The sequence below is a fragment of the Pygocentrus nattereri genome, chromosome 1 (genome assembly GCF_015220715.1).
Source record: "Pygocentrus nattereri isolate fPygNat1 chromosome 1, fPygNat1.pri, whole genome shotgun sequence".
Classification (NCBI taxonomy): Eukaryota; Metazoa; Chordata; class Actinopteri; order Characiformes; family Serrasalmidae; genus Pygocentrus; species Pygocentrus nattereri.
In genome coordinates, this window is record NC_051211.1 from 55293126 (window position 1) to 55321080 (window position 27955).

General features: G+C 46.2%; 2 protein-coding genes across 9 annotated transcripts in view; both read left to right on the plus strand.

The window, feature by feature from the left end:
- The first annotated feature begins 23 nt into the window (after positions 1 to 23).
- znf800b (zinc finger protein 800b) lies at positions 24 to 20659 on the plus strand. Of its 5 annotated transcripts, none has more exons than XM_037544008.1 (6): positions 24 to 289; positions 7378 to 7519; positions 16332 to 16427; positions 16532 to 16675; positions 16837 to 18543; positions 19466 to 20659. In XM_037544008.1, the coding sequence occupies exons 2-6, from the start codon at positions 7396 to 7398 to the stop codon at positions 19489 to 19491; spliced, it is 2097 nt and encodes a 698-aa protein (XP_037399905.1). In that variant the 5' UTR covers positions 24 to 289; positions 7378 to 7395; the 3' UTR covers positions 19492 to 20659. The 5 variants fall into 5 exon arrangements, with proteins under 5 accessions (XP_037399905.1, XP_017539739.2, XP_017539737.2 ...); XM_017684250.2 differs by having other exon boundaries at positions 16532 to 16672; positions 16837 to 18574; XM_017684248.2 differs by having other exon boundaries at positions 25 to 289; positions 16837 to 18574.
- A 2040-nt stretch (positions 20660 to 22699) lies between these two features.
- The window catches only part of grm8a (glutamate receptor, metabotropic 8a), a 400562-nt gene continuing 395306 nt past the window's right edge, over positions 22700 to 27955 (plus strand). For 2 of the 4 annotated variants that reach the window (XM_037538670.1, XM_037538683.1), the window contains exon 1: positions 24751 to 24889. The gene's annotated coding sequence lies outside the window, so the exon portion shown is untranslated. Of the gene's footprint in view, positions 22873 to 24750; positions 24890 to 25974; positions 26063 to 27955 lie in introns of those variants that run through there. The other 2 variants (XM_037538676.1, XM_037538678.1) reach the window with 2 other exon arrangements.

The following is a 27955-nucleotide window of genomic DNA, read 5'->3' on the forward strand; positions in this document are numbered from 1 at the left end:
TCTCCACAAGGCAGCACACGCTCAATAGCGAGAGAGAGAGAGAGAGAGCGAGAGAGAGAGAAGCTGGACGCGGTGGCCATGCGCGCGCACAGCGAGAGCCCGTCGCTGGGCCTTTGGGAAGAAGCAGCAGCAGCTTGTTACTGAGCAGCTCGCGCTTTTCGCTCCGCACGAGGAGGGAACCGTTCCGGAGGAGCCGCGCGAGCGAGCCGGACTCGAACTCCAGCACGGCGCAGAGCAGCGGGTACGCGCACGCCGAGCGACGGAGCCAGCCTCGCGGGTTCGGACCGAGGTAAGGGTGCACTTCGCTGGGGCTCGAGCTGTTCGCTCTGGAGCGCGCGCGCTTGGCCTCGGCGAGCGTGCAGAAAGATGGCGTCACCGCTCTTGTGCCTGAGCGTGGCGGCGGTGGTGGGAGAAGGAGAAGCAGCAGCAGGAGGAGGAGGAGGGCTCGCTCGCCTTCAGGGTGTCTCGGTGTCGGTTCTGGTTGAGGTTCGGGCGGCTGAGCGCGCTCAGCGGCTCCGTGCGTCTCTGCGCCGGCCTGCGGCCACGAGGGAGGCGCGCAAAGCCGGAAGGGTCGCCGGCGCTGTGCGCCAAAGCGGCGACGGCTTGGAAGTCTTGGAAAGGGTGGCACCGACCCGCGCTCGCGTGCGCCGCTGCGTCCAGAGCCGCACACACTCCACACACCCCGCAGTGTTTGGCGCCTGTCTGACGGGGTTGTGCGCTTCAGTGTGTCCGTGTGCGGGTCTGGATGTGGTGTGTGTGTGCGCGCGGAACGCATTCGAGGCTGTGGCGCCGTGTCGTCGTTTCTTTTCCCAGCCTGCGTGCGGAGCGGAGCGAGGGAGGAGGAGGAGGAGGAGGGGAGGGGGGCGAGGGCGCTGCTGCTATTCTGTTTCTTTCCCGCTTTGAAAGGTGCGCTTTGTTTTCTCGACGTTTCCTTTGATCGACTTAAGCTGGACCCTTTCGTGGCTCCGACCGGCCGGCCGGACAGTGTGACCGGTTCTGGTGCGGGGGGCTGATTAGCGTCGCCCCCCGAGCCTGGAGAGTGGAGACGCCTCTGCGCTCACGTTGCGAGAGTGAGCGTGAACGGAGCTCCCAGGCTCGTGAGGCTGCGCGCGGTGTCGTCCCCTGCCCGCGAGGCGGCTCGCGTGCACTTGTCTGGGGTCGCGCGTCACCGAGATCTTTGGATTTGGAGGGGCTTCTCGGACCACTGGCGCCTGCGTCCTGCGTCACAGTGCGCCCTGGACACCGCACTCATAAAGAGGATGGTTCTCCGAGGGTTCTCCAGTAAAGGGAAGGGTTCTCCGTCAGTCTGAAGAGTTGTTTCACCATGAAAACGAACATTTAGGCCTTAGAACCGTCTTTTTAAAGGAGTGTTTAAACGACATTCAGCGCTTCACAGGACGGTAAACATGACTTTACAGCGCTGCTGGACTGTAAACAACCATCACTGACCTGGTCCAGATGTCTTTACAGTGGTGGTGATGGGAACCAGGCGTCGCCATGACTACAACACAGATATAGACACTTTATTTACCATCCAGAACCACCAGAGAACCTACACGAGTCTTCTGAGCTTATATGGAATGTTGATGATGGAAAACAGTGGAAAATCTGGAATAATGAGTTTTCTTTGGGGACTATTTTGCCGCACAGCGCCCTGCATGTCTCCCTCCACCATGAATGGAGTTGAAGTTCTCTAAACTCTCATAAAACAGCGTCTCAGTCATCAGGCAGTGAATTCAGAACCAGTTCATGTAGGAACTTTCTGTAGGAGCTTTTAGAGGGACGTCTGGTTCCCATCACCACCACTGTGAACGGCTCTGACTCGGGGAGTTTATCTAGAACAGAGCGTTTCACATCATCTCATTTAATTAGGCAGGAATTTTGGAAATTCGGTGGATTTCCCCTTTAACGCGTGGTACCACGTAGGAACAGATGCCCAAGTCGCTCACGTGACTCCGACGCGTTTGTTGACATGACTATACCGCACGTGGGGCCACGTTTCACGCCTGTGTCACGAGCCACGGTGGCTTGTTTTGGTCGATGGTCTGGTTGCTCAGACGAGAATTTATCCGTTCCACCTTAAATCGCGCCGCAGCAGTTACACGTAACATGTAAAGTAAGGTGCATGCAGTTTAAGGTGGAACGGGACTCGCACCAGAAGCTGGCGCGTCCTTCAGCCATTCATACGGTCTGTGTTTGCGTGCGAGCTGCGTGCTGCTTCCCCTCGGCGGTCACGTGACCCCGGTGACGTCACGGGCGGCCTAATGAACGACGTCACGAAGCGTGTTTGTTTCACAGTTGCGGTAACCACACGTTTGGGGGAAAAAAAGATGGTTCTTCAAAGGTTCTTCAGTTTATTTATATTTTTTCCTCGGTGAAGTGGTTCTTCAGACTGATGGAGAATGTGCTGTACATGGTTCTGTACAGAACCTTTCTGAAAATTGTTCTTTTGTGGCACCAAAAAGGGTTCTGCTAAACAAAGGAGTGCTTCCTGTGCTGTACAGAACCGCTCCCCGTCAATCCGAAGAACCGCTTCACCATGCAAAGAACCATTTAAGCGTGCAGATGCTTCTTTTCAGTGTTCATTGTTCTATATAGAACCGTTTTCTTTGCTGAAGAACCCTTGAAGAACCATCTTTAAGAGTGTATGGTTTCATCATGGACCGCTGTGGAGTGAACAGCATTTTCTCGTGTTATCTGGTGCCCGTTTGTTCCAAGTTTCCGTTTCTGAAGTGCATGTTCTAGATAACAAGTAAATGATGGTGCAAAGCAGTGTAATGGCACTTGGAGTAGTACTCGCTTAAAGATTTTGCTTGGTGAAATGGTTCCTCAGACTGATGGAGAATGTGTTGTATATGGTTCTATGTAGCACCAAGAAAGGTTCCTCATAGTTACAAGCTTGACATTGTAGCAATAGAAAAACCCTTTCTGGTGCTATATAGAACTTTTTTCAAAAAGGTGCTGCATAGAACCATATGCAACACTTCAATCTGAAGACCCGATTCACTGTGCAGAAACCATTTAAGCATGGAATGGTTCTATATAGAACCGTTGCTTTTATTAAGGAACCCTTGGAGAACGACCTTTGAGTGTGTAGAGCTGTGCAATATTAAGCTATTCTTTGTTATTGTGATGAATTATGTCACGGTATCTTTATCGGAGTATATTGTAGATACAATAATTAGATACAATACTTAAAGAACTGTATTTTTATTTTAAAGATTGTGTGTGTATATATGTAAATATATGTAAATATACACACTATTTCCAAAAGTATTCGCTCGTCTGGCTTCACACGCATATGAACTTGAGTAACATCCCATTCTTAATCCATAGGGTTTAATATGATGTCGGCCCACCCTTTGCAGCTATAACAGCTTCAGCTCTTCTGGGAAGGCTTTCCACAAGGGTTAGGAGTGTTTATGGGAATTTCTGACCGTTCTTCTAGAAGCACATTTGTGAGGTCAGACACTGATGTTGGACGAGAAGGCCTGGCTCACAGTCTCTGCTCTAATTCATCCCAAAGGTGTTCTATGGGGTTGAGGTCAGGACTCTGTGCAGGCCAGTCAAGTTCTTCCACACCAAACTGGCTCATCCACGTCTTTATGGACCTGCTTTGTGCACTGGTGCTCAGTCATGTTGGAACAGGAAGGGGCCGTCCCCAAACTGTTCCCACAAAGTTGGGAGCGTGAAATTGTCCAGAATCTCTTGGTGCTGAAGCTTTAAGAGTTCCTTTCACTGGAACTAAGGGGCCGAGCCCAACTCCTGAAAAACACCCCCACACCATGATCCCCCCTCCACCAAACTTTACACTCGGCACAATGCAGTCAGACAAGTACCGTCTCCTGGCAACCGCCAAACCCAGACTCGTCCATCAGATTCCCAGATGGAGAAGCGTGATTGGTCACTCCAGAGAACTCGTCTCCACTGCTCTAGAGTCCAGTGGCGGCGCTTTACACCACTGCATTCCACGCTTTGCATTGCGCTTGGTGATGTGAGGCTTGGATGCAGCTGCTCGGCCATGGAAACCCATTCCATGAAGCTCTCTACGCTGTTCTTGAGCTGATCTGAAGGCCACATGAAGTTTGGAGGTCTGTAGTGATGGACTCTGCAGAAAGTCGGTGACCTCTGCGCACTATGCCCCTCAGCATCCGCTGACCGCCCTGTCATTTTACGTGGCTGACCACTTCGTGGCTGAGTTGCTGTCGTTCCCAATCACTTCCACTTTGTTATAATCCCACTGACAGTCGACTGTGGAATATTTAGGAAAATTTAGGAATATTGAGGAAATTTCACGACTGGACTTGCTGCACAGGTGGCGTCCGATCACGGCACCACGCTGGAACTCTCTGAGCTCCTGAGAGCGACCCATTCTTTCACTAATGTCTGTAGAAGCAGTCTGCAGGCCGAGGGGCTCGGCTTTACACACCTGTGGCCATGGAAGTGACTGGAACTCCTGAATTCAGTGATTTGGATTGAGGAGTGAAAACTGTCAAAAGTTTAGTGTAGTTGATGTGAGTGGTGTGGTAGAATTGTGGTGTAGCTGCTGTCCCACAGTGTGTTTATTGGGGGGAGGGGTGGGCATGCACGCTATGTTTCAGTGCATTCTGGGGATTGTAGTGCTGCACATTGGGAAACGGGCTAATATTTATATAATATTAAAATAATTAGGACTGTTTGGCCAGCAGGTCTTGTAATTGAAAACATGTAACCAGCTTAAATTCCAAGCGTATTTAGAGGTACTCTGAGTGAAATCGTGAACAAATGAATTATAATCAGTACACCCTCATGCTTCCCATATATGCAGGTTTGTGTGACTGTGACCGCACAGTGACGTTAAAAGGAAAGCTAGAACTTACTGAGAACCCTACTACCCCTACAAAAATTGGTGGTTGTCTGGTTTTTATAGAACCGTTTTCTTTACTATTGCTGTACATTAAAGACCATTTTCTCTCAGAGTAGCAAACTAAGTGTCATTGGCAGAATTTCTCAAGATCAAGAAAAGCTTGAGCTGGTGTGGTTATTATTTGAGGGGAATTCCACCAATTTTTCAAAATTCCCTCATAATTGAGTGCAAGGTGTTAACAGAGATTCAAGATTTGGTGTGAAGACGTTTTTACAGTGGTGGTGATGGGAACCAGGGGTCGCCATGACCACAGCACAAATATAGCCATTTTATTTACGATCTAGAACCCTCATGCTGTAACTTTCTGCAAGGGAGCTTTTAGAGGTGGACGTCTGGTTACCATCACTACCACTGTGAAGAGTTCTGACTCAGTAAGTTTCTCTAGAACAGAGCGTTTCACACCAAACCGCTGTGTTTACATTTCAACCATTTAATTATGCAGAAATTTCTGAAAAATGGTGGAGTTCCCATTATTGTAGTTGCCTAAAAGAACACTAAGAACACTTATTAGGATTGCTTTGTTTGTTTTTGTGTGTTCTCCGGCACTTCAGTTGAATCTGTGCTTTTGTCTCCATCTAGTGTTCAGTTAGTGCTGGTGCTGAGAGCAGAGAAGAACCCGGTACTGATTATCTTTATTTTTTTAAAGGCTGCTGCATGAGGTTTCCACCGTGTTTGATCCATGAACTCATGCAAAATTTGTGTTTTTGTTTGTTTATTTAAAGTAAGCAAGCAAGAAGGTGCCTTAGTGCACTCATACAGAATTGGTCTATAAGTTCTCCTTATCTAGAACGGTTAAGTCTTACACTGTAGTGGTAATAAGTGTTAAAAGGGAATCAGTGCTTTTACTTTAGGAAGCAGGCAGTCTAATTGAGTGGTTTGGATGAAGGTGCTGGTGAAGACCCCGCACCCCCACCACCCCCACCCACTGAGTGATCACACTGTCGATTGCAGTTTCATTTGAATAACAGTGTCTCGGTCAGTGGTGTGAATGGGGTTTGGTTTGATGCCCCCTTTTATTTTCTTTGTTGTCTGTCTGATAGTCACACTGGTGATTGCCTAACAGCAGATATTGCTTGATTTCTGTCTTCTGTGACGAAAGGGGAGCCGAGAGAAGACAGGAAAAGAGAAGGAAAGAGAAAAGAACAGGCATTTAGAAAATAGGGGTGGGAATCACTTGAGGCCCCGTGGTACGATATTATCACAATACTTATCTCCAGATATCGCTGCTGTTGGAACAAAGCCTCGTATCTCTTGAACGGTAAAAAATAAATAAAACATGCATTACTTTTCATGTTAGTCAGTGGAACCAGAATTTTTTCCAAGTCATTTTGGACTGTTCATATGGGTCCATTCATCATGGAATTCACACACAATGTAAAGGGAAAGAGGCATTTTCAAATAATGTAAAGAAAAATGACAAAAATGGAGATATGTGGTTTTGTTCTGACGTCAGCTATATGATGGTGATTTGAACCATTGTGATGTGTGAATTTTGCAGTAACACTTTAATTTATTACCTTTTTCAATTGCAAATACAAGCACCAGTTTCTGTTGAAGGTGAAATGGTTGCTATGCTATAAGAATTGGTTGCTATGGCATCACCAGGTGGCTGCTATTGTATAAGAGTTGTTTACTAAGGTGATTTGGGCAGTTGCTGTGGTATAAGAGTTGGTTACTAAGGTGATTTGGGCGGTTGCTATGGTATAAGAGTTGGTTACTAAGGTATCGCTAGAAGGTTGCTCTAGTATGAGAGCTGGTTGCTGTGGTGTCTCTAGGAGGTTGCTATAATATGAGAGCCGGTTGCTATGGTATGAGTTGGTTGCTAAGGTGTTCTTAGGCGGTTGCTATGGTATAAGAGTTGGTTACTAAGGTGTTGCTAGGAGGTTGCTAAAATATGAGGGCTGGGTGCTATGGTATGAGTTGGTTGCTAAGGTGTTTTGAGGCAGTTGCTATGGTATAAGGTCATTATACCATAAGTTGGTATGGAGTGCAGGTCAGTACGGCGGTAGATTAGAGCTCGGGGATCTGCCCTGAGCGAGTACATGCAGTTTGGTGGCTGTCGGACAAAGGAAATAATAGGAATTCAGTAGGAGAGAAAATAAATGGGTGTCTATGGGAGGAATGAGGGATAAATGGCAAACAGATGAGTGCGAGTCAGGACAACATTAAATAAGTGCTTGGGGGCCTGTCCAGAGATGGTATATGTGAATCTGTGTTTTTCAGTGAGCAGAAATACAGTAGCGTAGTGCAACAGTAGATTATTGCAACATTTACACCCCATTCGTTCCTATTAAGGGAAAAAAATGTAATTTAATGATGATGAAAACCGAATGACTGATGAAAACGCTGTATACGCCGTACCTGTAAGACCAGTTCATTAGGTCAGTCTCTCTCTGTGACTTTATTAAAACTCTTGGTTGTTGGAGTTTGGGGATGCAGTGTATTGATCTGTTTTTTTTTTCTCATTTCAGAGTCCTACCGTGGTTGTGATGGAGATGGAGGGTCTTTCAGCAGGAGCGCAGTGGACCCCTCTCAATGAGAAGTCCTGTCAGACAGACGATCTCTGCCATGAGGCCACGGTACCTGGGCCGGACCAGGCCAGCAAGACGCCAGGTAAGCTGGTGGACGTTGGAAATCGCTCAACTGAAGAACTTTTGGTGGTAAAAACAAAAAAAAAATAGTTTAATTGGACTCTGTGAGAATCGGCCTTAAGGGTGGGGATTTTGAATTGAATTTGTTTATCAAATCAGATCCTTTGAGTGTCCCGACATCACCAGTCTGTCTGCTTGCGTTGCCAGTTTGAACTTTGACTGGTTTGATGTGTTTGTGTTCACACGGTATCTGGGGCTTTAAACACACTTCACTGCGTCACTGTTATCTGCCAGCACGCGTCAGCTTGAGGGGTCAAAAGGGATTACAGGGCATTCCTTTGCTAGCTTTTATTGTTCCCCACACTGCAGGAGCCCTGGGGAGTTCATGACCCTTAAAGAGGATAGTTTTCACCCCTCAGCCTACCTACATCTGTTTCCATTGAGACACTTAAATACCATGGCTGTGTGACAAGACAGCGTTTAGTTCTCCTAGTTAAGGTCCTGATGAGGTGGGATGGGGGGCAGAGTGAGCATCCCAGACTAACAAGACATTAAGGGCTGAAACGATTATTTGTGTAACTCGAATAATTTCGATTACAAAAAATGTTTAATTCATGTCACCAAAGTCCATCTATTTTAAACATCTGCTATCGTATCGTATCACTCCCGCTTCGTAGTCTACTGCGCAGCTCCCGTATCATTGTTTTACACGGACTGACGCACTTTTCAAAGATTTATAAGGCGGCGCGATTTGATTTGCTCTGTATGGCAATGGTGGGAAATAAAGATACCGGTGTGCGTAAAAGGTTGAAAACGTCTAAAGTGTGGGACCAATTTACACTGCGCAAGGCGAACCGTGTAGTGCAGTGTATACACTGTAAAACGGACCCGGCCCACCAGAACAGCACTTCGTCAGTGCTGCAGCAACTGAACCCAAAGCATCCTCAAATGAGCTGCACTTCTCCAGGTCTCCACACTGTGACCTTCAAATGTCCCGTAACTCGGCTTTAATGGAGATTCAACTACAAAAGACACACTGAGACCTTCAAATGTCCCGTAACTCTGCTTTAATGGAGATTCAACTACAAAAGACACACTGAGACCTTCAAATGTCCCGTAACTCGGCTTTAATGGAGATTCAACTACAAAAGACACACTGAGACCTTCAAATGTCCCGTAACTCGGCTTTAATGGAGATTCAACTACAAAAGACACACTGAGACCTTCAAATGTCCCCGTAACTCGGCTTTAATGGAGATTCAACTACAAAACACACACTGAGACCTTCAAATGTCCCCGTAACTCGGCTTTAATGGAGATTCAACTACAAAACACACACTGAGACCTTCAAATGTCCCCGTAACTCGGCTTTAATGGAGATTCAACTACAAAACACACACTGAGACCTTCAAATGTCCCCGTAACTCGGCTTTAATGGAGATTCAACTACAAAACACACACTGAGACCTTCAAATGTCCCCGTAACTCGGCTTTAATGGAGATTCAACTACAAAAGACACACTGAGACCTTCAAATGTCCCCGTAACTCGGCTTTAATGGAGATTCAACTACAAAAGACACACTGAGACCTTCAAATGTCCCCGTAACTCGGCTTTAATGGAGATTCAACTACAAAAGACACACTGAGACCTTCAAATGTCCCCGTAACTCGGCTTTAATGGAGATTCAACTACAAAAGACACACTGAGACCTTCAAATGTCCCCGTAACTCGGCTTTAATGGAGATTCAACTACAAAAGACACACTGAGACCTTCAAATGTCCCCGTAACTCGGCTTTAATGGAGATTCAACTACAAAAGACACACTGAGACCTTCAAATGTCCCCGTAACTCGGCTTTAATGGAAATTCAACTACAAAACACACACTGAGACCTTCAAATGTCCCCGTAACTCGGCTTTAAGGGAAAGGCAGCTGCAGATCAACTGCAGTAAAGAGCAAACACAGGTGGCTCATGTTTTTCTGCTGACCAGTGAAGGTGTGAAGCTTGCTACCATACGCCCCCCAGAGTCCTTCAAAATAAAAGACCTTGATCATCTAAGAATTTTAAACTAACTACAATCTGCATGTCTGACGCCATAATATTTAATAACTAAACAAAAAATAAAGTGAAATAAAAATATGTATGTTTTGTGTGTGTGTGTGTGTGTGTGTGTGTGTGTGTGTGTGTGTATAAAAACAAATGTATATTTGGGTTTGAGGCCTTTATAGAAAAAGCTGTTGAGGTAATGACAGTTTCTCGGTCCTTCAGTGCACGAAAATCTGCAGTTCTGATGTAAGCAGCTGTTAGTGTATAACTTCTATTTATTTTGCAGAATAGTAAATGGCGCTTTTGTGATTTAGTATTTTGCTATTTGTTTAAAGAGTAGATAGTTAGATTTCTGTTTAAACCTTCCAAAAAACATCCAGCCAGAGAGACATTTTAACAGCAATTTATTTCTTTTCATATCATTAGCCACATTTGCATTCTAATAATCCGTTAATAATCTGACTAATGGCTCAATCGGAAGAGAATATATCCGTAGAAACGCCTCAGTTGGAGTAGTCTAGTCCGATTTGAGGCCATTCTGGAATACAATTTCTGTCCAGTTGAATGAGGTGGCTAAATTTCTAAATAATCCGTTAAATAGAAGAATAATATCCGTGTAAACGCCTGAATCTGATTACATTCCCTACCGGAACGTGTAAGTACGTTCTGCGCATGTGCGTCACGTCATGGCGGAGCAGAAACTGGTCTGCAGAGGAGACGAAGTTCATGCTCTGATCTTTAAAAGACGGCGGCGGGACGGACGTCCAGCTTATGCGTCTCAGAGCACGACGTCTTCCTCTCGGCCTTCTTTAATAAAGACATGTGAAGGACGTTTTCCTGAGTCTGACGTCATTTTAAAGCAGATAAAAACACAATCACTGCTCACTGCTGCTCATCTCACTCTGACTGGACTCACGTGATGCTGGTTGTCATGGTAACGTTTACTCTAAGCAGTTCTCCATGCATACGCGTCATTGTAGTGAGCATGTAAATGAAGATTTTCCGTCAGATTGTTGAATATAATGTGCATATAAACACCTCAGTCTGAATCTGTAATCCGATTGTATCCAATCAGATTGGCAAAAGTCTTTGCATGTGAACGCCGTTATATCTGACCGCTTAATTGAACATAGAAAAGGAAAGTCAGACTCTGTGTGAACAGACCTTACTTGCTACCTGGCAGAGCAGTGGCCTTCAGTTCTTTTAATGCCAAGTCACACTTTTGGAGATTTGCACAGCCTTCCTCCAGGAAATCCCCTCACACTGTCATAAAGTACCTTCCATATGAAGTGGAGATGGGCACTGAACAAACCCACAGTCCCTGCTGGCCTTGAGCGCGTCCGCCTGGCCATAAATCCCCCAGCCACTCTCGCATCAATCTTCCTGCTTTATCCACAGGTGTGTTCATCCGCCGTCTGTCCTCTTTCTCCACACTGCATCAGTGCTCCTCTCCTGGGTCAGGCGGTGCTGTATTGTCTCAGGATTGCATTGGCTTTAGAACACTGTGGTGATGTCAGGAACTTTTTGAGAGCTTTTCAGATAATTCATGTTTTCAGTGTACGTGGAAATGAAAACTATGGTCTTGAATTAGGGATGCATTGATACCAGTACTGGTTTTGGACTAATACTGTGCTCGTTTGCTTTTACTCATGAAAAATCACAGATACCAGCTGTGACGTAAGCCAAGTGTAGCTGCTGCACTAATAAACAAACTTGGTGAGGGAGGATCTGCTCACAAAGAGAAGTACTCAGTCACAGTTGGACACAAAGCCGGCAGTCACTTTAAGCGTTCCGCCTTGGCAGATTCCCACCAGGATACACTGGGATTTTAGCCTGTTTTATAAACACACAATCGCAATGGCTTCCCCAACACAGGTGGAAACACACAGGCCAACAAAACAGAGGAGAAAAAGTCATATGAGACTTTATACTATTTGACAATAGTATAGCGAGATATAAATTTAAATACAGTGACTTCTTTGTAAATCAGGCTGTAGAGAGACCCTACCGTGAACATCAGCGCCTGATTTAGCTTCAGTGCTCAGTGTTAGCAGCGCTGCTCAGTGTCTCAGCATGTTTGCTCAGTACTCGGTTATTCTGAGCGAATCAGGTTTATTGATAACAGTCTGTAGACCGAGTGTCTGTAGAGGCTGCGTTTCCCGTAGCAGGTCAGTCAGACGGAGCGTTTCGTACAGTGCGAGTTTACAAGTCGTAGCTTTGTCTGAACACGATGGCCTATTCAAACCTACATTGAGTCACCAAAGAACAAGATTTCTAAAATCACACAGTGTCTGTGTGGATATAGAGGACATTCAGCTACAGCTCAACCAGCCAATCAAGACTCCAACAAGGCGGAAAACTCTACGGATACGTCAGCCTCGGATCTGTTGAAAGACTCAGATGAGGATCAAAACTATGAAACTTACTTTTCTGATAGGGAACAAAAACCACTGCAGTGCTGCTCAATCAGAGATCATTAATATAGCATAGCTACCTAGTGCATTTTATTCAAAATCAAATTTAACTCATTTGCACTAACAGCTTCTTCATCCTAAGTAGGTTACTCAGTGTGGTATCAGACTTCGTATCAGCGTGCATTAAAAAATATATGTACTCAGTTTGTAAAAAAAAATCAGTGCATCTCCATCTTAAAGCATTCAGTTGGTGGTATTGATTCTACAACCTGCAGATGAGAAGTGTCGTAAATCACACCCTGTGTCTCAGAGCCAGACACGTGAATGCTTATCTAGAGCACAGCAAACAGGCGTCATTAATAATGTAAACTGTAGTACAGCCTTATTTGCAGAGTACAAGATGAACCCCTGAATGGATTAATCTAAAGAAAATGCTTGTCTCAACCTGTCGAGAGATTGAGTGCGGGAGCGATCAAGAGTTCAGGGTCCAGGTGTACGAGCTAAATGTCTTGGGGTTTGATGGCTGTAGTTCATTAGTCTTTCTTCTCTTGATGCATTAAGTCTGTAACGGCAAAAGAGGGTTGAGGGATCAAATGTGTCTTTAATTCATTTTGTTAATGGTGCTTTCCTGTATTAGCTTGAGCCAGGGATCAGCAACATGCAGCTCTTCTACTGCCCTGTTGTGGCTCCACAGCTGAATCAGATCAGTAGGTAATAATAAAATAATCCTCCTCTACAGTAAAATAAAGCTCTGCTGATCCTTCAACACAGTTTAACAGTAAATGGTCTTAAACGCTGGAGTTAATGTAGAACTGCTGATTCACCCTTTAACCCTGAAGATCAGCGCAGACGGCTGGTCACCATAGCAACACAGACGACAGTCTCGCCCAGCTAGTAGCTACGAAACGGCAAAGAGAGAGATTTAAGACGGACATCGATAATCTGGAGACGAATGGACTTATTAGTGTTTATAGTCACTCCAGCTGGTTTCCTGATACGTTTAATCTGCAGAGAGAAACTGAAACACTAAAGTCGCGAAGCTGAAGTCGCTTCTCGTTCACCAGCTCCTCGTTCAAATTTTTCCATTCCACCTTACATCGTGCCTGAGGCCCCAGAATGTTACTGCTGCACCATTTAAGGTGGAACAGGAAAATTTGAACAAGACACTGGCAAATGAGAAGTGCCTTCAGAAATTTTCCTGCCAGAGATGTGAGAAACGTGGCTATAGCTGAGCTAAAGCTTAAAGCAGAGTCTGTGTTTTCATTTATATTTTTCATTATGTTTTTTATCAAATTTTATCAAAATGTTGTGGCTCCCAAAGTCGTTTGTTTTTTGTTCAGAAGACGATGTCTCTTAACATTTGAGTTGAGTTGATAAACCAGAACCTGTAGTGCCGCCGTATAAAATGGACATGTGCGTCTGTTGACGAGCTGAAGGACGCAGAATCAGACTCTTCTTCGTGTACACGCGTCATGCAGGAATTTAGATGCTACAGATTACACTCGTTTTTATGTGTGTGCCAGAAATGGCAGGTGTTCTCTATGGCACCCCTGTGCCGCATGTGAAGGGGAGTCTATTCTGCTGGCAAGACGGAATTTGGCTCAACACAATGGCTGGGAGGTTTGTTTCCTATAATGAAAACATTTGGTCACAAGAGAAGACGGTTTATAACGGTTTCGTCTGTTAGTCTGCTGTTAGTTATAGTTTTTTATGCTCAGCTTGCTGCCAAAATATTGCCTAATATTAGTGCTGCTGAAATTTGCCCAGGTCTCAGTCTAAATTTGTGCTTGTGCAGATTTAGCGTTGTGAATGTGAACAAGAATTACTTACTTTATTATTATTAGCCAGTTTCACAATGCAGTGTGTGTGTGTGTGTGTGTGTGTGTGTGTGTGTGTGTGTGTGTGTGTGTGCCGATCAGGCATAACATCATGACCACCTCCTTGTTTCTACGCTCACTGTCCACTTTATCAGCTCCACTGACCGTTCAGTTCCACTCTGTAGTTCTACAGTTACAGACTGCAGACTGTAGTCCATCTGTTTCTCTGATACTCTGTTACCCTGTTCTTCAGTGGTCAGGACCCCCATGGACCCTCACAGAGCAGGTACTGTTTGGGTGGTGGGTCATTCTCAGCACTGCAGTAACACTGACATGGTGGTGGTGTTAGTTTATGTTGTGCTGGTCTGAGTGGATCAGTGCTATACGGTCAGTGTTGAGATTTTTTAATGTGACCCATTTTAGTGATTAACACTCCTGATCCAGTGGAATCTTTTGGTAAAGCTGGAACCTCGTGACTTCTTAGAATAAAGAAAAGACACATCAGACGTGGCGGTTTGCACGTCTGCTCGTCCCCAGAGAGCAGGTGTGAATACCAGAGAGGAGCTACACATCACAGAAGAAGTTCATGCCCTTATTCTGACGTATCATGTGCAGTCACCCTCTCTCCTCTGACAGCGTTCGCCGCACGTCTCCCAGAGCTGTGACAGTCTGCCTGTGCTCCATGTCTGCCTCTGATCATCGCGCTCGGCCAGACTTTGATGGTGCTGAACAGAGCGTGTCAAAAGAAATGAATCTGTGCGGAATGCATGGCGTTCCTCCAGCTCCCTCTCCTTTCTCGCTGTCTTCCGTTTGATCAGATCAGTGGCATGTCTGGAGGTGGAGTAGATTTTCTAGCGAGAGAGCAGTAACCTCTGCTCGGAAAGGCAGGTTTATTTATACAGCACCTTTAATACACTGCGGTCATTCAAATGAGAGAATGCAAAGATAAGTTGGCCTGAAAAAGCCACCTTGCTGTTTTTCCTAATCTTCTTCTCCTCCTTCTTCTTGTCACTCTATACATTATCCATATTAAGCTGTACACCTTCTACCTCGTACTCATGCGGCTGTGTTTCATGCTGCTGTTATTTGCACCTTACAGTTTATTGTTACTTTTGGGAGTTAACTGGGACCTTGAGTTACACTATTTCGTTCCACCTCATGTACCACATGTGATCCGAATGACAAAGCCGCCTTCTTCTTCTTCTTCTTCTTCTTCTTCTTATTGTTATTGTTATTGTTATTATTGTTATTATTATTATTATGCACTCAAAAAATGTTCCTCATCCCACAGTTTTCGAGCTAGAACCACAAAATGTGGCAGAATTGTTGGACCTAAACCTGATTAGGTTGCTATAAGCGACCCAACATACGGTTTTCGTATAATGCTCATTTGAAGAAGATTTTTTTTTTTCTATGGTGAGACATTTGGGATACAATGCACACCTCACACAGACACTCATGCACAGTACACACAGAGACTCATGCTTAATGCACAACAATATCAGCAAAAACAATGGATGTAAGGTGGCACTGCATTTAAGGTAGCACTTAAGGTGGCACTAGGTTTAAAAAGGGGCACTACATTTAAGGTAGGGCTGATTTTTAAGTGGCAGTGAATTTAATGCAACACTGCATGTAAAGTGGCAGTCAACTGAAGTTTATGGTTATACTTAAGGTGGCAGTGTGGACAAGTTTCTCCAGCTCTGCTTTAGTCAGAACATCTCTGATCTTGATGTTTTTGATATGATAAAAAGCTGATTTAGTAACTGCTTTGATACCACTGCTGAGATCAGAGCCCACGCTCCAAAAAATGGTATCTTTTCAAGTAAAATTATCTTAAATATAGTCAATAAATCTAATATTTTTCCTGTTGAGATTAAAATAAACTTAAATCAAGTTTACAACATTTTTATACATTTATATACATCTTAAGTCATTTTATTAAGTGAAATTATCTTACTATTTTGGCAGGTAATTTTGAGTTTTAAGAAATGAGCTTGAAACCAGCAAAATGATCTGCCAGTATTATCAGTGAGAGAATTTTACTTAGTAAAACGACTTAAAACAAGCGAAAAATGTTTAGAAATAAGATAGGTAATCTTTTAATAAGTGTGAAACCGGAAAATATTAGATATGTCGACCTTATTTAATATCAATTTCACCCCCCAGCTGTGCATTAGTACACCAAGGTTACGTACTAGGTCGTTAGATTTTAGGACTATTGAATCTGGACAGGCAGCTAGTCTCAGCCTTAAGGCAGCAGAGCTGCTCTGTTGAAGACTGTGGTATAATTAGCAGCTCCATTTTCTTCCTCTCGCCCTTGGCCCTTGCTTCTGCTTCTTGCTTCTAATCCTCATCTAAATTGTTCTATTGTGCAAAAATGCAGCATGCAGTCGTTAATATTGCGATTTCTTATTTTTGCACCAGCGCTCCCATTCACTTCCCATTCAGAATGTTCCAGTTTTAGCAGTAATCTCAGTGCCCTGAAGAGTAACCACACGTCTTACGGTTGGATTTTTTTCATTATTTAAAAATTCTCCCCATCTTGTTGCAGTCTATTCCGTTGAGCCTGGAGACCCTCCACTGCTGCAGAGACCACTGGAGACCTCAAAGTCTGGCATCCAGCAGATCATTGAATGTTTTCGTTCAGGTAACATACAGATCATTTTGGGAACTCTGTGTGCCAAGTATTGGTCTCTTTGCATGAAACCTTCAACTTGATTGCTTATACTGCCCTCTTGTGTCCTTCTACAGGTACTACACAGTTGAAACACATACTGCTGAAAGAGGTGGACACAATATTTGAGTGTAAGCTCTGTCGGAGCCTCTTCCGTGGCCTTCCTAACCTAATTACGCACAAAGAGTACTACTGCTTTCCCAGGCTGCCGGAACCAGGTGGTCAGTGCTGAATACAACGCTTTTTCATTTTTTCTAAAAGCCATAGCCTTAATGAAATAGAATTTAAATTTTTTTGCCATCTGCTAACCCTGATAAAGATAGCACCGTGTAATTGCAGTAGAACATGTATCATTCTGACCCATCTTATCCCGTTGTTGTAGAGCACTTGGGAGATGGCAAGCAGAGCCTTGCTATTAAAGAGCTACTGGAGGCCATTTACCCCCGGCCAGACAGACAGGACTATGTGGTGAGGCTGGAACCCATAGAGGGCAATCAGAATGCTGTGTTCCAACATCTGATTAAAGAGGACGACCTTGAGTCTCCATTCCCCTGTGATAGCTCCAACCACAGCATGGACAGCTGGAGACACCCCCAGTTAGAGAGCCATGGGGAAGAACAGGAGCACGGCACAGGTGGGGAGAGCGACCAAGGAGATGGCGAGGCCGAGCAAAGTGAAGAAGGAGGTGAGAAGCTTGCGAAACAGCCTGTCGAAGGAGTGACATTGCAAGAGAACAAGGAAAAAGAGGAGGATTGCCGCGAAGGCGTGGATGAGCAGGTGGTCAACAGCGGTGTGGACGATGTGACGATTACGTGCTGCCTCTGTGGCAAAGACTTCTGTTCACGGCGTGGCATCCGACGCCACTGCCACAAGATGCACAAGCGACGCCTGGAGGAGCTACGCAAGTTCACAGACACTCGCACTGTGCCCATCAGTCTGTTCTCCGTGGTGAAGGATCGGCAGACGGGCCAGGTGCACACGTCGTCGCCCAATGGCAAGTGTTGCCCGGTCTGCTTCAAGACCTTTGCCACCAAAGCCAACGTTTGCCGCCACTTTGATGAGGTGCACCGTGGTCTCCGCCGCGACCTCATCACACCCGACATTGCCACCAAACCAGGCCAACTAGAGGCTACACCCCCTCCACATGTTCCCATCTCGACCACCCCCAAGGCCCTCTTGCCCCTTCCTCAGTATAACCTGGCTACCTGCAAGTGCCTCCTCTGCAAGAGGACTTACAGTACGCAAGCTCGGCTCAGGAGACACATGCGCTTCGTTCACAAGATTCTCGCTTCCAAAAGCCCTTCCACTGACTTGTCAGATGCTAAGTCCATTGCCAGCGAGTGCCTCGATGCCAGCCCTTGCCCCTCTAACAACTTAGAACCGGCTGATCACGAGCGTCTCAAGAGGCCCAGAGAGGAGGACGAAGATGGCCCCTTGTCATGCAAGCCCAGGCTCTCCATGGGCTTCGACTTCAGGCAGCTCTTTTGCAAGCTCTGCAAGCGGCAGTTCAGCTCTCGCCAGAACCTGTCCAAACACATAGAGTTGCACACAGACAACGGCAGTGACATCTTCATTAAGTTCTACCGCTGCCCGCTGTGCCCCTACGAGTCTCGACGCAAGAGAGATGTGCTACGGCACATCACTGTAGTACACAAGAAGAACTCTGCCTACCTGGCCAAGATCCTGCCCAGCCTGGAGATGCGGGCCGTGAAAAAGCCTGCCGAAGTGGTGCTCGGAGGCTCAGAAAAGCACAGCCATGCAAAGGAGGAGGTCGATGAACACAAGCCTGCTTCGTCACGTGGCCCACCGAGGGCTGAGTGCTTCCCGCCTTCGGCCCTTGTCTCAGCCAAACAGGACCTCCCCCCTCCCTCGCCACCTGTTACGCGCAAACAAAGCCTTTTACCTCGCATTCAGAACTCTGTATTCGCCAACTCCGAGGAGGTGGAGGACAGCACGGAAGTGCGGGTCACCAAAAACTTTTCGCTGCACGCCTGTGACATGTGCGGCCGAGCTTTTGCAAAGAAGGTCTACCTGGAGTCACACAAGAGAAGCCATCGGAACGTAGCCAACATTGACGGCAGGACGACAGGTGTGAACACTCGCTCAAAGTCCCTGCTCGGGTGAGTCCGTCAGTTCAGACAGCTGTAACTGAGGTAGTTTATCAAATGGTGATATCAGATTAGGCTTATCAGAGGCGTTAGATTTAGTGTGGGCCGTGTCAAAGCCCAAAAAAGAAACTGACCGATATGTACCCAGTCCAGTCTACTCGCTTAAACTCCTTTGGAAGCACTCAGGTGTTCAGGAGTCACTAGCTGGCTCTTACAGAATACAGAAAGAGAAGTACAGATGCTAGAGTGGGCCACAGTTTCTTGGCAGAGCTCCTGGAAAATGAAATATGTATCCCTAGCGCAAGCCCTCGAAAATGAGGGCGGCTTCATTCTCACCTCAAGGTATAAGTGGCCCCTGGGGTTCAGCACTGTCTGACCAAGCAGGGAGGGAGACACTGGAGGGTCGTCTTTTGAGAAGCAATTAAGATAGCTCATCCATGTCCTTGGACACGGCAGTTAGTGCAGGCTAGCAGTGCTAGTGACGCTTCTCTGTCAGAGGACCGGGGAGACTTAGGAGACTCTCTGATCTCCAAATAAGGTTGACTGAGTCGCTTTGGGTGTCTCTGTCCCCCAGTTCCTCATCCAGTTCTTTGGGTCCATACTTATTGGCTTCCATATGTCGCTGTGACAGCCCTCGTTTAAATCATCACTCTTCCTCTGCTCCCTCTAGATGTTGAGCCTGGTTTTTCTGTCGCGGAAGCAGCGTGTTACATCAGACAGGGAAAACAACTCAGGCACTCGATTACCACTTGGTCATGGGCTGCTTGCGTCCAAGAGTTCCCCAGCTACTACAGCTAGCAAACAGATGAGGAGACGGTGTTTAAACGAGGCTAATTGACTGAGCAACTCTGGCTCATGGGTGTTTTCTCTCTTTTTCCACCTCTCTGGTTCTTTCTCTCTCAGATCCTTTTAGACGAGACTTCTGGTAGAATGGATGGGACGCCAAGACGACGTCACTGACAGAAACGATGAAAAACTCGACCACAGAAACGTGCCGTGGTGTAAATACTTGACTACGTAGGAGAGGATTTATTTGTAGCTTTGGCAGTTAAAACTGCAGGGGAATGAAAGTTCACCTACTTGAAGTGCATTTTGTTTTACTTTCCCTTCATTCCCTGCAACTCCACAGTGAACAGTCTATGGGTGTTTAGGAGGGTTTAACCACTAACCAACCAATTAGAGAGAGCAAAGCAAAAAACGGTCCATTCCTGCCTGTGGGATTCGATAGCTGCCGAATCCCAGTCGCCGACCTGAGTCTCCAGAATCCAGTTTTAGTGGATCATCCCCAGGAGAAGCTCATGAGAAGGATCTGTCAGTAGTGCTAGCTGAGGAACCACATAGTGCTCATTGGTATTCAATGCAAATATATGGTCAATCCAAACTTGTTCTTTTTTTACTATTAGGGCTGATTTCTTTACCTGTCCTGAACCTGAAGGACAGGCGTTCTTTACGTTGAAGCAGTTGTACAGCAGTGGGAATATGAGAATTATTATTATTGTTATTATTACTATGAATTTTTTTTCTAAATCTAAATGTTTGAGGCCTGCAGAGCATGACTTTGAGTAATACCAGATGCCTTGTTCAGTCCAACCAGTCAATCCAACATACGTCGTCACATATCATGACTTCTGTCGGAGCGAAACCTCACATCTCCGTTTTTGTCAATTTTCAGTTTTTGACATAATGTTAAATGGCCTGTCATTCTTTATATTTTGTGTAAATTTCGTCATGTATGGACCAAAATAAACAATCCAAAATGCCTGATCCAAGACGTCTGGTTCCATTGACTTGTATTTAAAGTAAAGTATGTTTTTTCCTTCTCCTGTAAAGTTACCATTTTGAAGATTCGAGGTTTTGCTCCGACAGCAGCGATGTATTTTTTAAATCGGTATGTTTCTACAAGATGCCTCGTCTGCACAGCTGTGCTTAAGCCATGATTCAATTCCGACGAAACTGCGGGTTCCTTAGGCATTCCCAGACTTTTTGTTTAACTGCTACCTCGGGTGGACGATGGTAGGGTTCTACTTTACGTACAGCCGAAATGAATGTATCTGTTTATGAACTTTGCTTTTCCCACCAATAAAAGAGAGATTGGAATATCGGAGTTTGCTTGTCTTCTCTAATCATGAACATCCACACGACTCGCTCACACTAGTGTCGTTTGTCATGTTGGAGAACCGTCCAGTGAAACTTCCTGTCTCTATCTGACTTCAGATCTAGAACCAGATCGGACAGGAATGGTGGAATACTGATTTCCTACTGTGTGCAGTCCAAACAGCATTAGCAGGCTGCAGTGATGCTTGGTATGATATTGTTTGCACACTTTAAGATGGTTCTTAATCACTATTTTGTGCTTAAGTGGTTGTTTGAATGGTGTACTGGTTCTTCAGGAGTTTCATATAGCACCATTAAGGGTTCTTCTGTTGTTACAAGTTTGACATAACAACTGCAGAACCCTTTTTGGTTAAATGGGTCTTTGCATGAGGAAATGGTTACAGGACCACATACAAGACATTGTACATCAATCTGAAGAACCATTTCACCATGCAAAGAACCATTTTCAAGCGTTCAAATGGTTCTTCATAGAACTATTGCCTTTACTAAATAACCCAATTCTTGTTTTAGGAGTGCAGTTTCATCATGGACCACTGTAGCCTGATTTGACTTGGTTTCAGTTTATGAAGTGCATGTTCTAGATAACCGGTAACTGGTGATGCAGTGGTACACTCAAAGATGTTCTTCAAGGGTGCTTAAATTATGACACACCATGAGTTCTAGAGCTGTTTGATGGCAAAATGGTTCTTCAGATTGATGGAGAATGATTCTGTTTAGCACCAAAAGAGGGTTCTTCCCTCGTGACAATCTTGGCATTGTACACAATAGCAGAACCCGTTTTTGCCTAAATGGTTTCTGCTGTTACAAGCTTGATGTCACAATAGAAGAACCTGTTTCTGGTGCTATGTAGAACCATGCACAACACATTCTCCATCAATCTGAAGAACCGTTTAATCATGAAAAGGGTTCTTTGTTTATGGTTCTATACAGAGCTGTTGTCTTCAGAAAGGAATCCTTTAAGAACCACCTTTTTAAGAGTTTTTAGTTTTTTTTTAAATGACTGGACGTGGGGTGTTTACAGTCCTGAGGCCTGGTCTTTCTTATGATCAGAGCATTTGATTTATTGATTACTATCAGGATGTAAATAGTATATAGATTAAGTGACGCTTAGTCCCACAACAGGGAAATTTCACCTCAGCATTTAACCACACTAGTGAACATACCACTAGGGGGCAGTGAGCACACTTGCCCAGAGTGGTGGGCAGCCATGTCCACAGCGCCTGGGGAGCAGTTGGGGGTTAGGTGTCTTGCTCAAGGACACCTCAGTCATGTACTGTGGGCTCTGGGGATCGAACCGGCGACCTTCCGGTCACAGGGCCAGTTCCCTGACCTCCAGCCCACGACAAAAAAACAATTCTAAAATAGATCACCTACTCCTTTGTTGATGTTCAGTCAAAATGAAATGAGAGTAAATCCGAGCTGAGTTTCAAAAAATCTCTAAAAATAATTCTTTACAGTGGTGGTGATGGGAACCAGGCGTCGCCATGACTACAACACAGATATAGACACTTTATTTACCATCCAGAACCTCCAGAGAACCTACACGAGTCTTCTGAGCTTATATGGAATGCTGATGATGGAAAACAGTGGAAAATCTGGAATAATCGGTTTTCTTTGGGGACTATTCTGCCGCACAGCGCCCTGCATGTCTCCCTCCACCATGAATGGAGTTGAAGTTCTCTAAACTCTCATAAAACAGCGTCTCAGTCATCAGGCAGTGAATTCAGAACCAGTTCATGTAGGAACTTTCTGTAGGAGCTTTTAGAGGGACGTCTGGTTCCCATCACCACCACTGTGAGCAGCTCTGAATCGGTCAGCTTCTCTCTGAACGTCTCCGTTTCCATCTTACCCGTGGACTGACGGACTGACCTCCTCGTCGCCGCTAGAGGGCAGTACTGCTCCACGCTGAGCTCCTGGTTCTCCTCTACAGGCGCTGAATGTTTCACTACACAATGTTTTGCTGTTTTGTTTTTTCCTGTACTGCACGCGCACACACGGTTGCCACCGGGTAACGCGGGGCGGCGAGATCCCAAACTATAATTTGGGAGTTTTTTGGGAAAACGCAGAATTTGGATATTACCGCATAGCGCGCGCGTTTTTAATGCACGTTTTTAAAGGAATCCGACTTTTTCTCGTCGCGGAGTGGACGGGCTCCACACGCAACAAACAGTGACGTCAGAGCGCCGCGGCAGCAGGTGAGCGCGTGCGAGGTTAATTTTAATTATTTAATTAACTTAATTGACGCGCTCCGACAACAAACACGCTCCTGTTAGAGCAGAGAGAGGAAAAGAAGGGGAGAGAGAGAGAGAGGAAGGAGTGGGGGGTGAGAGAGGAAGAGGAGCGAAGGGGTGGGGGAGAGGAGTGGGGGTTCAGAGAGAGAGAGAGAGAGAGAGGAGTGGGGGTGAGTGAGAGAGAGAGGAGAGGTGGTGAATGAGTGAGAGAGATGAAGAGGAGCGGGGGGTGATTGAGAGAGGAAGAGGAGGGGAGGTGATAGAAAGAGAGGAGCAGAGAGAAGAGAGAGGAAGAAGAGCAGGGGTGAGAGAGAGGAAGAAGAGCAGGGGGGTGAGTGAGAGAGGAAGAGGAGCGGGGAGGTGAACGAGAGAGGAAGTGTAGCAGTGAGTGAGTGAGAGGGGGGTGAGAGAGAGGAGTGGGGGTGAGAGAGAGAGAGAGGAGTGGGGGGTCAGAGAGAGAGAGAGAGAGAGAGAGGAGTGGGGGTGAGAGAGAGAGAGAGAGAGAGCGCAGAGAGAGAGGAAGAGGAGTGGGGGGTAAGAGAGAGAGAGAGAGAGAGAGGAAGAGGAGCTGGGGTGAGAGAGAGAGAGAGAGAGAGCAGAGAGAGAGAGAGAGTGGGAGAGAGAGAGGGAGAGAGAGGAAGAGGAGCTGGGGTGAGAGAGAGAGAGCAGAGAGAGAGAGAGAGAGAGAGAGAGAGAGAGAGAGAGAGAGAGAGAGTGGGAGAGAGAGGGAGAGAACGAGAGAAAGAGGAGTGGGGGTAAGAGAGAGAGGGGGAGAGAGAGAGAGAGAGAGAGAGAGAGAGAGAGAGAGAGAGAGAGGAAGAGGAGCAGGGGTGAGAGAGAGGAAGAGGAGTGGGGGGTAAGAGAGAGAGAGAGAGAGAGAGAGAGAGGAAGAGGAGCTGGGGTGAGAGTGTGAGAGCGAGAGAGAGAGAGCAGAGAGAGAGAGAGAGAGAGAGTGGGAGAGAGAGAGGGAGAGAGAGGAAGAGGAGCTGGGGTGAGAGAGAGAGAGAGAAAGAGGAGTGGGGGTAAGAGAGAGAGAGAGAGAGAGAGAGAGAGAGAGAGGAGTAGGGGGTGAGCGAGAGAGAGAGAGTGGAAGAGGAGCAGGGGTGAGAGAGAGAGAGAAAGGAGTGGGGGGTGAGAGAGAGAGAGAGGAAGAGGAGCTGGGGTGAGATTGTGAGAGCGAGAGAGAGAGAGAGAGTGGGAGAGAGAGAGGGAGAGAGAGGAAGAGGAGCTGGGGTGAGAGAGAGAGAGAGAGAGAGAGTGGAAGAGGAGCAGGGGTGAGAGAGAGAGAAAGAGGAGTGGGGGGTAAGAGAGAGAGAGAGAGAGAGAGAGAGAGTGGAAGAGGAGCAGGGGTGAGAGAGAGAAAGAGGAGTGGGGGGTAAGAGAGAGAGAGAGGGTGAGAGAGAGAGAGAGCAGAGAGAGAGGGAGAGAGAGAGAAAGAGGAGTGGGGGGTAAGAGAGGGAGAGAGAGAGAGAGAGGGTGGGAGAGAGAGAGAGAGAGGGTGAGAGAGAGAGAGAGAGCAGAGAGAGAGGGAGAGAGAGAGAGAGGAGTGGGGGGGTGAGAGAGAGAGAGAGAGAGAGAGAGAGGGAGAGAGAGAGAGGAGTGGGGGGGTGAGAGAGAGAGAGAGAGAGAGAGGAGTGGGGGGGTGAGAGAGAGAGAGAGAGTGAGAGAGAGGAGTGGGGGGGTGAGAGAGAGAGAGAGAGAGAGAGAGGAGTGGGGGGGTGAGAGAGAGAGAGAGAGAGAGGAGTAGGGGGGGTGAGAGAGAGTGAGAGAGAGAGGGAGAGAGAGTGAGAGTGAGAGAGAGGAGTGGGGGGGTGAGAGAGAGAGAGAGAGAGAGAGAGGAGTGGGGGTGAGAGAGAGAGAGAAGACCAATCACAGACGCCGAGAGTATTTTAGTGATTCGTCTCGCGGGCGCGCGCGCTGTTCATTTCAGCACCCGGGCGCGTGTCTGGCCGCGAGCGTCGTCTGAGAGGCTGAAGGGGAGGTAGGGCTCGGTTTAAACACTAATTCCACCTTCTTTTCCACTCATATTAGACTCGTGTGTGCGTTACTGAGCAAAGGTGGGCTTCTCCAGCGCGTGCGAGCCCTAACTGCATGTGTGAGCGCGAGCTCTGTGGATGTGCAGCGGTGCAAAAACGCAAAGGTCTGCGGTGGAAGTTGCGTGAGTGCAAAGGAATGCCAGAGCGCGCGGCTGCGTGCAGTCGCTGAAGCGTCTTTCCAGCGGTTTGTTTTGGCGGTTAAATGTTTAGAGAAGGTTTTTATCTGGTCTTAACGCGATGTCACACCATACAGACGCATATATGTGAAGTTCTCGAACTCTCCGTTCCACCTTAAATAGTGCGGCGGTTACATTCTGAGCCCGAGGCGCCAGAACATAACTGCAGCACCATTTAAGGTGGAACGGAGAGTTCCAATAAGAAGCTGGAGAATTGGGAGCCCAACTTCAGCCTGGTGTTAAACTGCTCCATTTGAAGCCCCCTCATGCCCACTGAGCCTAAACGAGGGGCTTCTATGCAGAAGAAGGGCTGGGACCTCTTCCTTTTTTAGGAGGAGAGGAGAGGAGGGATTGAGGAAAGCTATCAGTCTGTGCGGAGAGCAGAGGGATCCCCGGAGAGCAGTCCTGCTGGAGGAGACGGAACGGAATCTCCTGGGGAAGATGGCTCAGCTTGACACATAACGGTACTCGCAAATGAAAAAGAAAAAAAGATGATGAAGAAGATGAAGAAGAAGAGTGCCAGAGGTGCCTAATAACCACCTTCGTCTTTCTGTTGCTGTTAACGATCGAGGAGCTTAAATTCTGTGACTGCCCATCAATCCAGCCTTATTAGTGAGGACACAGCCGGGATGATTCATCTCACTCAGATGGAGAAAAACACAGAAGAATATGCTCACGCTGTAGTTGAGGATGCGTGCAGATCGCTGCTCATGCGCGTCTTTTTCGGGATATAAATCCTTTTAAAGGGATATCATGGGACAAAAAAGGTGCTTTTATTTGCCTGGACATGATCAAAGCCTGAGTAGAGTCCACTGATGACTGAGTTACTCCCAAAACTACGCCAACGAGACCTCGTCCAGCCTTTTCCCTATATTTTGAGCTCCGCTTTGGGACGTTTCTGAGCTTTTACTCAGCACAAAACAGCCAAAATTCATTTTACAAGTAAGCGGACAGGTATTGTTTTACTGGCCCTTTAAGACTGGCGTATGCAAACGAGCTCTGTTCTGATTGGCTGCCATGTATGATGCCTCAGTCAAAAAGCAGGCAGAGCTGGAACACTGTAGGAAGACATATGTATATATATCAGTGCATGGATATTGATGTGTGTGGAATGTGTTGGCATTTGTGACATCACAAAAAACAAAACAGGCTGCTCATGTACGGACTGTAGGGACTGAGAAGTGAACAGCACATTTTTAAACTTTAATAGAGTTTATGTAAAACTTTTAAAATCAGCCACGATTAATTTCCCAGCCTCCCTTCATCTCCTAGAATTAAACAGGCTGTTGTTGTCACTGCCCCTTTAAGACCAGTATATGGAAATGAGCTCTTTTCTGATTGGCCGGCTTGTATTGTGTCTCAGTCATAAAGCAGTCAAAGCTGAACAACTTTAGTGTGAGTGGGTGGAGCCAATCTGCTGTAGGCTGAAGAGCTGGATACATTCAAAATGTCTTGGTATTTGTGACATCACTAAAGCGGTGCATTCAGAACAGGCTGCTCGTGCACGGACTGTAGGGGCTGCGAAGTGAATGGCACATGTTTAAACTTTAATTTAACGTTTACGTAAAACAGGAAACTAAAAGCTCTTTTATTTCACAAAAGCAGAGATTTTCCATGATATGGGCCCTTTAAGTCCGATATCCGGCTTATTTTTGTATTTTGAGAAAAGAATTGTGTCTTTTATGCCCCAAAAATCAGCAAACATTTATTTTCCAAACTCCCTTCATCTCTTAGAATTAAACAGGCCAAAACATCAGTGTAAATGGACACAGCCAACCTGCTGTAGGGTGAATAGATGGCTGGACGCAAATGTGTTGGACTTTGTGACATCAGAAAAACAGCAGACTGTTTCAGAAGCTTAGCTTTCCTACATACACGCCGACTATGTTTATCTACAACATCAAACTTTTTGGAATTTTACACGATATACGCCTTTTAAGTCGCATATCTGACTGTTTTTTTGTATTTTGACATCCAACGTCTTTAAGACAGACATATGCAAATGAGCTCCGTTCTGATTGGCTGCCATGTCTTGTGCCTCAATCAAAAATCAGTCCACGCTGAAGCACTCGGAGAATGTGTTGTTTTTTTTGTGACATCACAAATTCAAAACGGGCTGCATATGGGCTGGAAAGTGAGTGGCACACTTTTCAAACCTTGAAAGACTTTAACGAACTCTTTGATGTTTGTTGCTTTGCTAATTTGCATGAAACGTAATGCGTCATGCGTTTCTGTCGCGCGTGAGACGAAATCAAACATCCAGCCGACACGTTAAACCACTGCTCTCTTGTTCTGGGATGAAGTATATGCAAATGAGATGAGCAATGACTAATCAGATTGTTGATTTATGGCACTTTAATTAATTAATTTAATGCTGGAAAGTGCAAAATAAAACAGTCGATAAAATATTTTCTTTACATTAGATTCTTATTATTTTAAGTGTAAAAACAATATTAGGCTACTTCGGGGCTCAGGTCTGGCCTACGACTCAACCTGGACTCTCTATTTGAACCTCAACCTGCAAGTTTTCTTTTTTGACGGCCCTGAAAGCAGCCAGCTGTTTTCGGCCAGCTGTTTTCGGCCAGCTGTTTTCGGCTACTGCTGGTTTTGAGATCTGACGTGAAACTAACTCTGCTGTATTGTCATTATTTTTAACAGTTGTAATCCTGAAATCGCATCCCTGACGAGCCCTTTAAGCCCCACCTTATCGTCCTCTGTGTTGAGTCACTGGAAGAAGACACGGCTCGGATTTGAAAGGCACTCCGTGGCTCCTTCTCCAGCGCCGGCTCCGTGGCATTGTATCTTATGAATCACTTGAACTTGCTGGTCCATTAC

Excerpts from the sequence above, each read along its gene's own strand:
- znf800b (XM_017684248.2), top strand. The coding sequence starts at position 7,396 with ATGGAGATGGAGGGTCTTTCAGCAGGAGCGCAGTGGACCCCTCTCAAT. Across the intron at positions 7,520-16,331 it reads CCAGGCCAGCAAGACGCCAG|TCTATTCCGTTGAGCCTGGA; the intron begins GTAAGCTGGTGG and ends ATCTTGTTGCAG. Across the intron at positions 16,676-16,836 it reads CAGGCTGCCGGAACCAGGTG|AGCACTTGGGAGATGGCAAG; the intron begins GTCAGTGCTGAA and ends CCGTTGTTGTAG.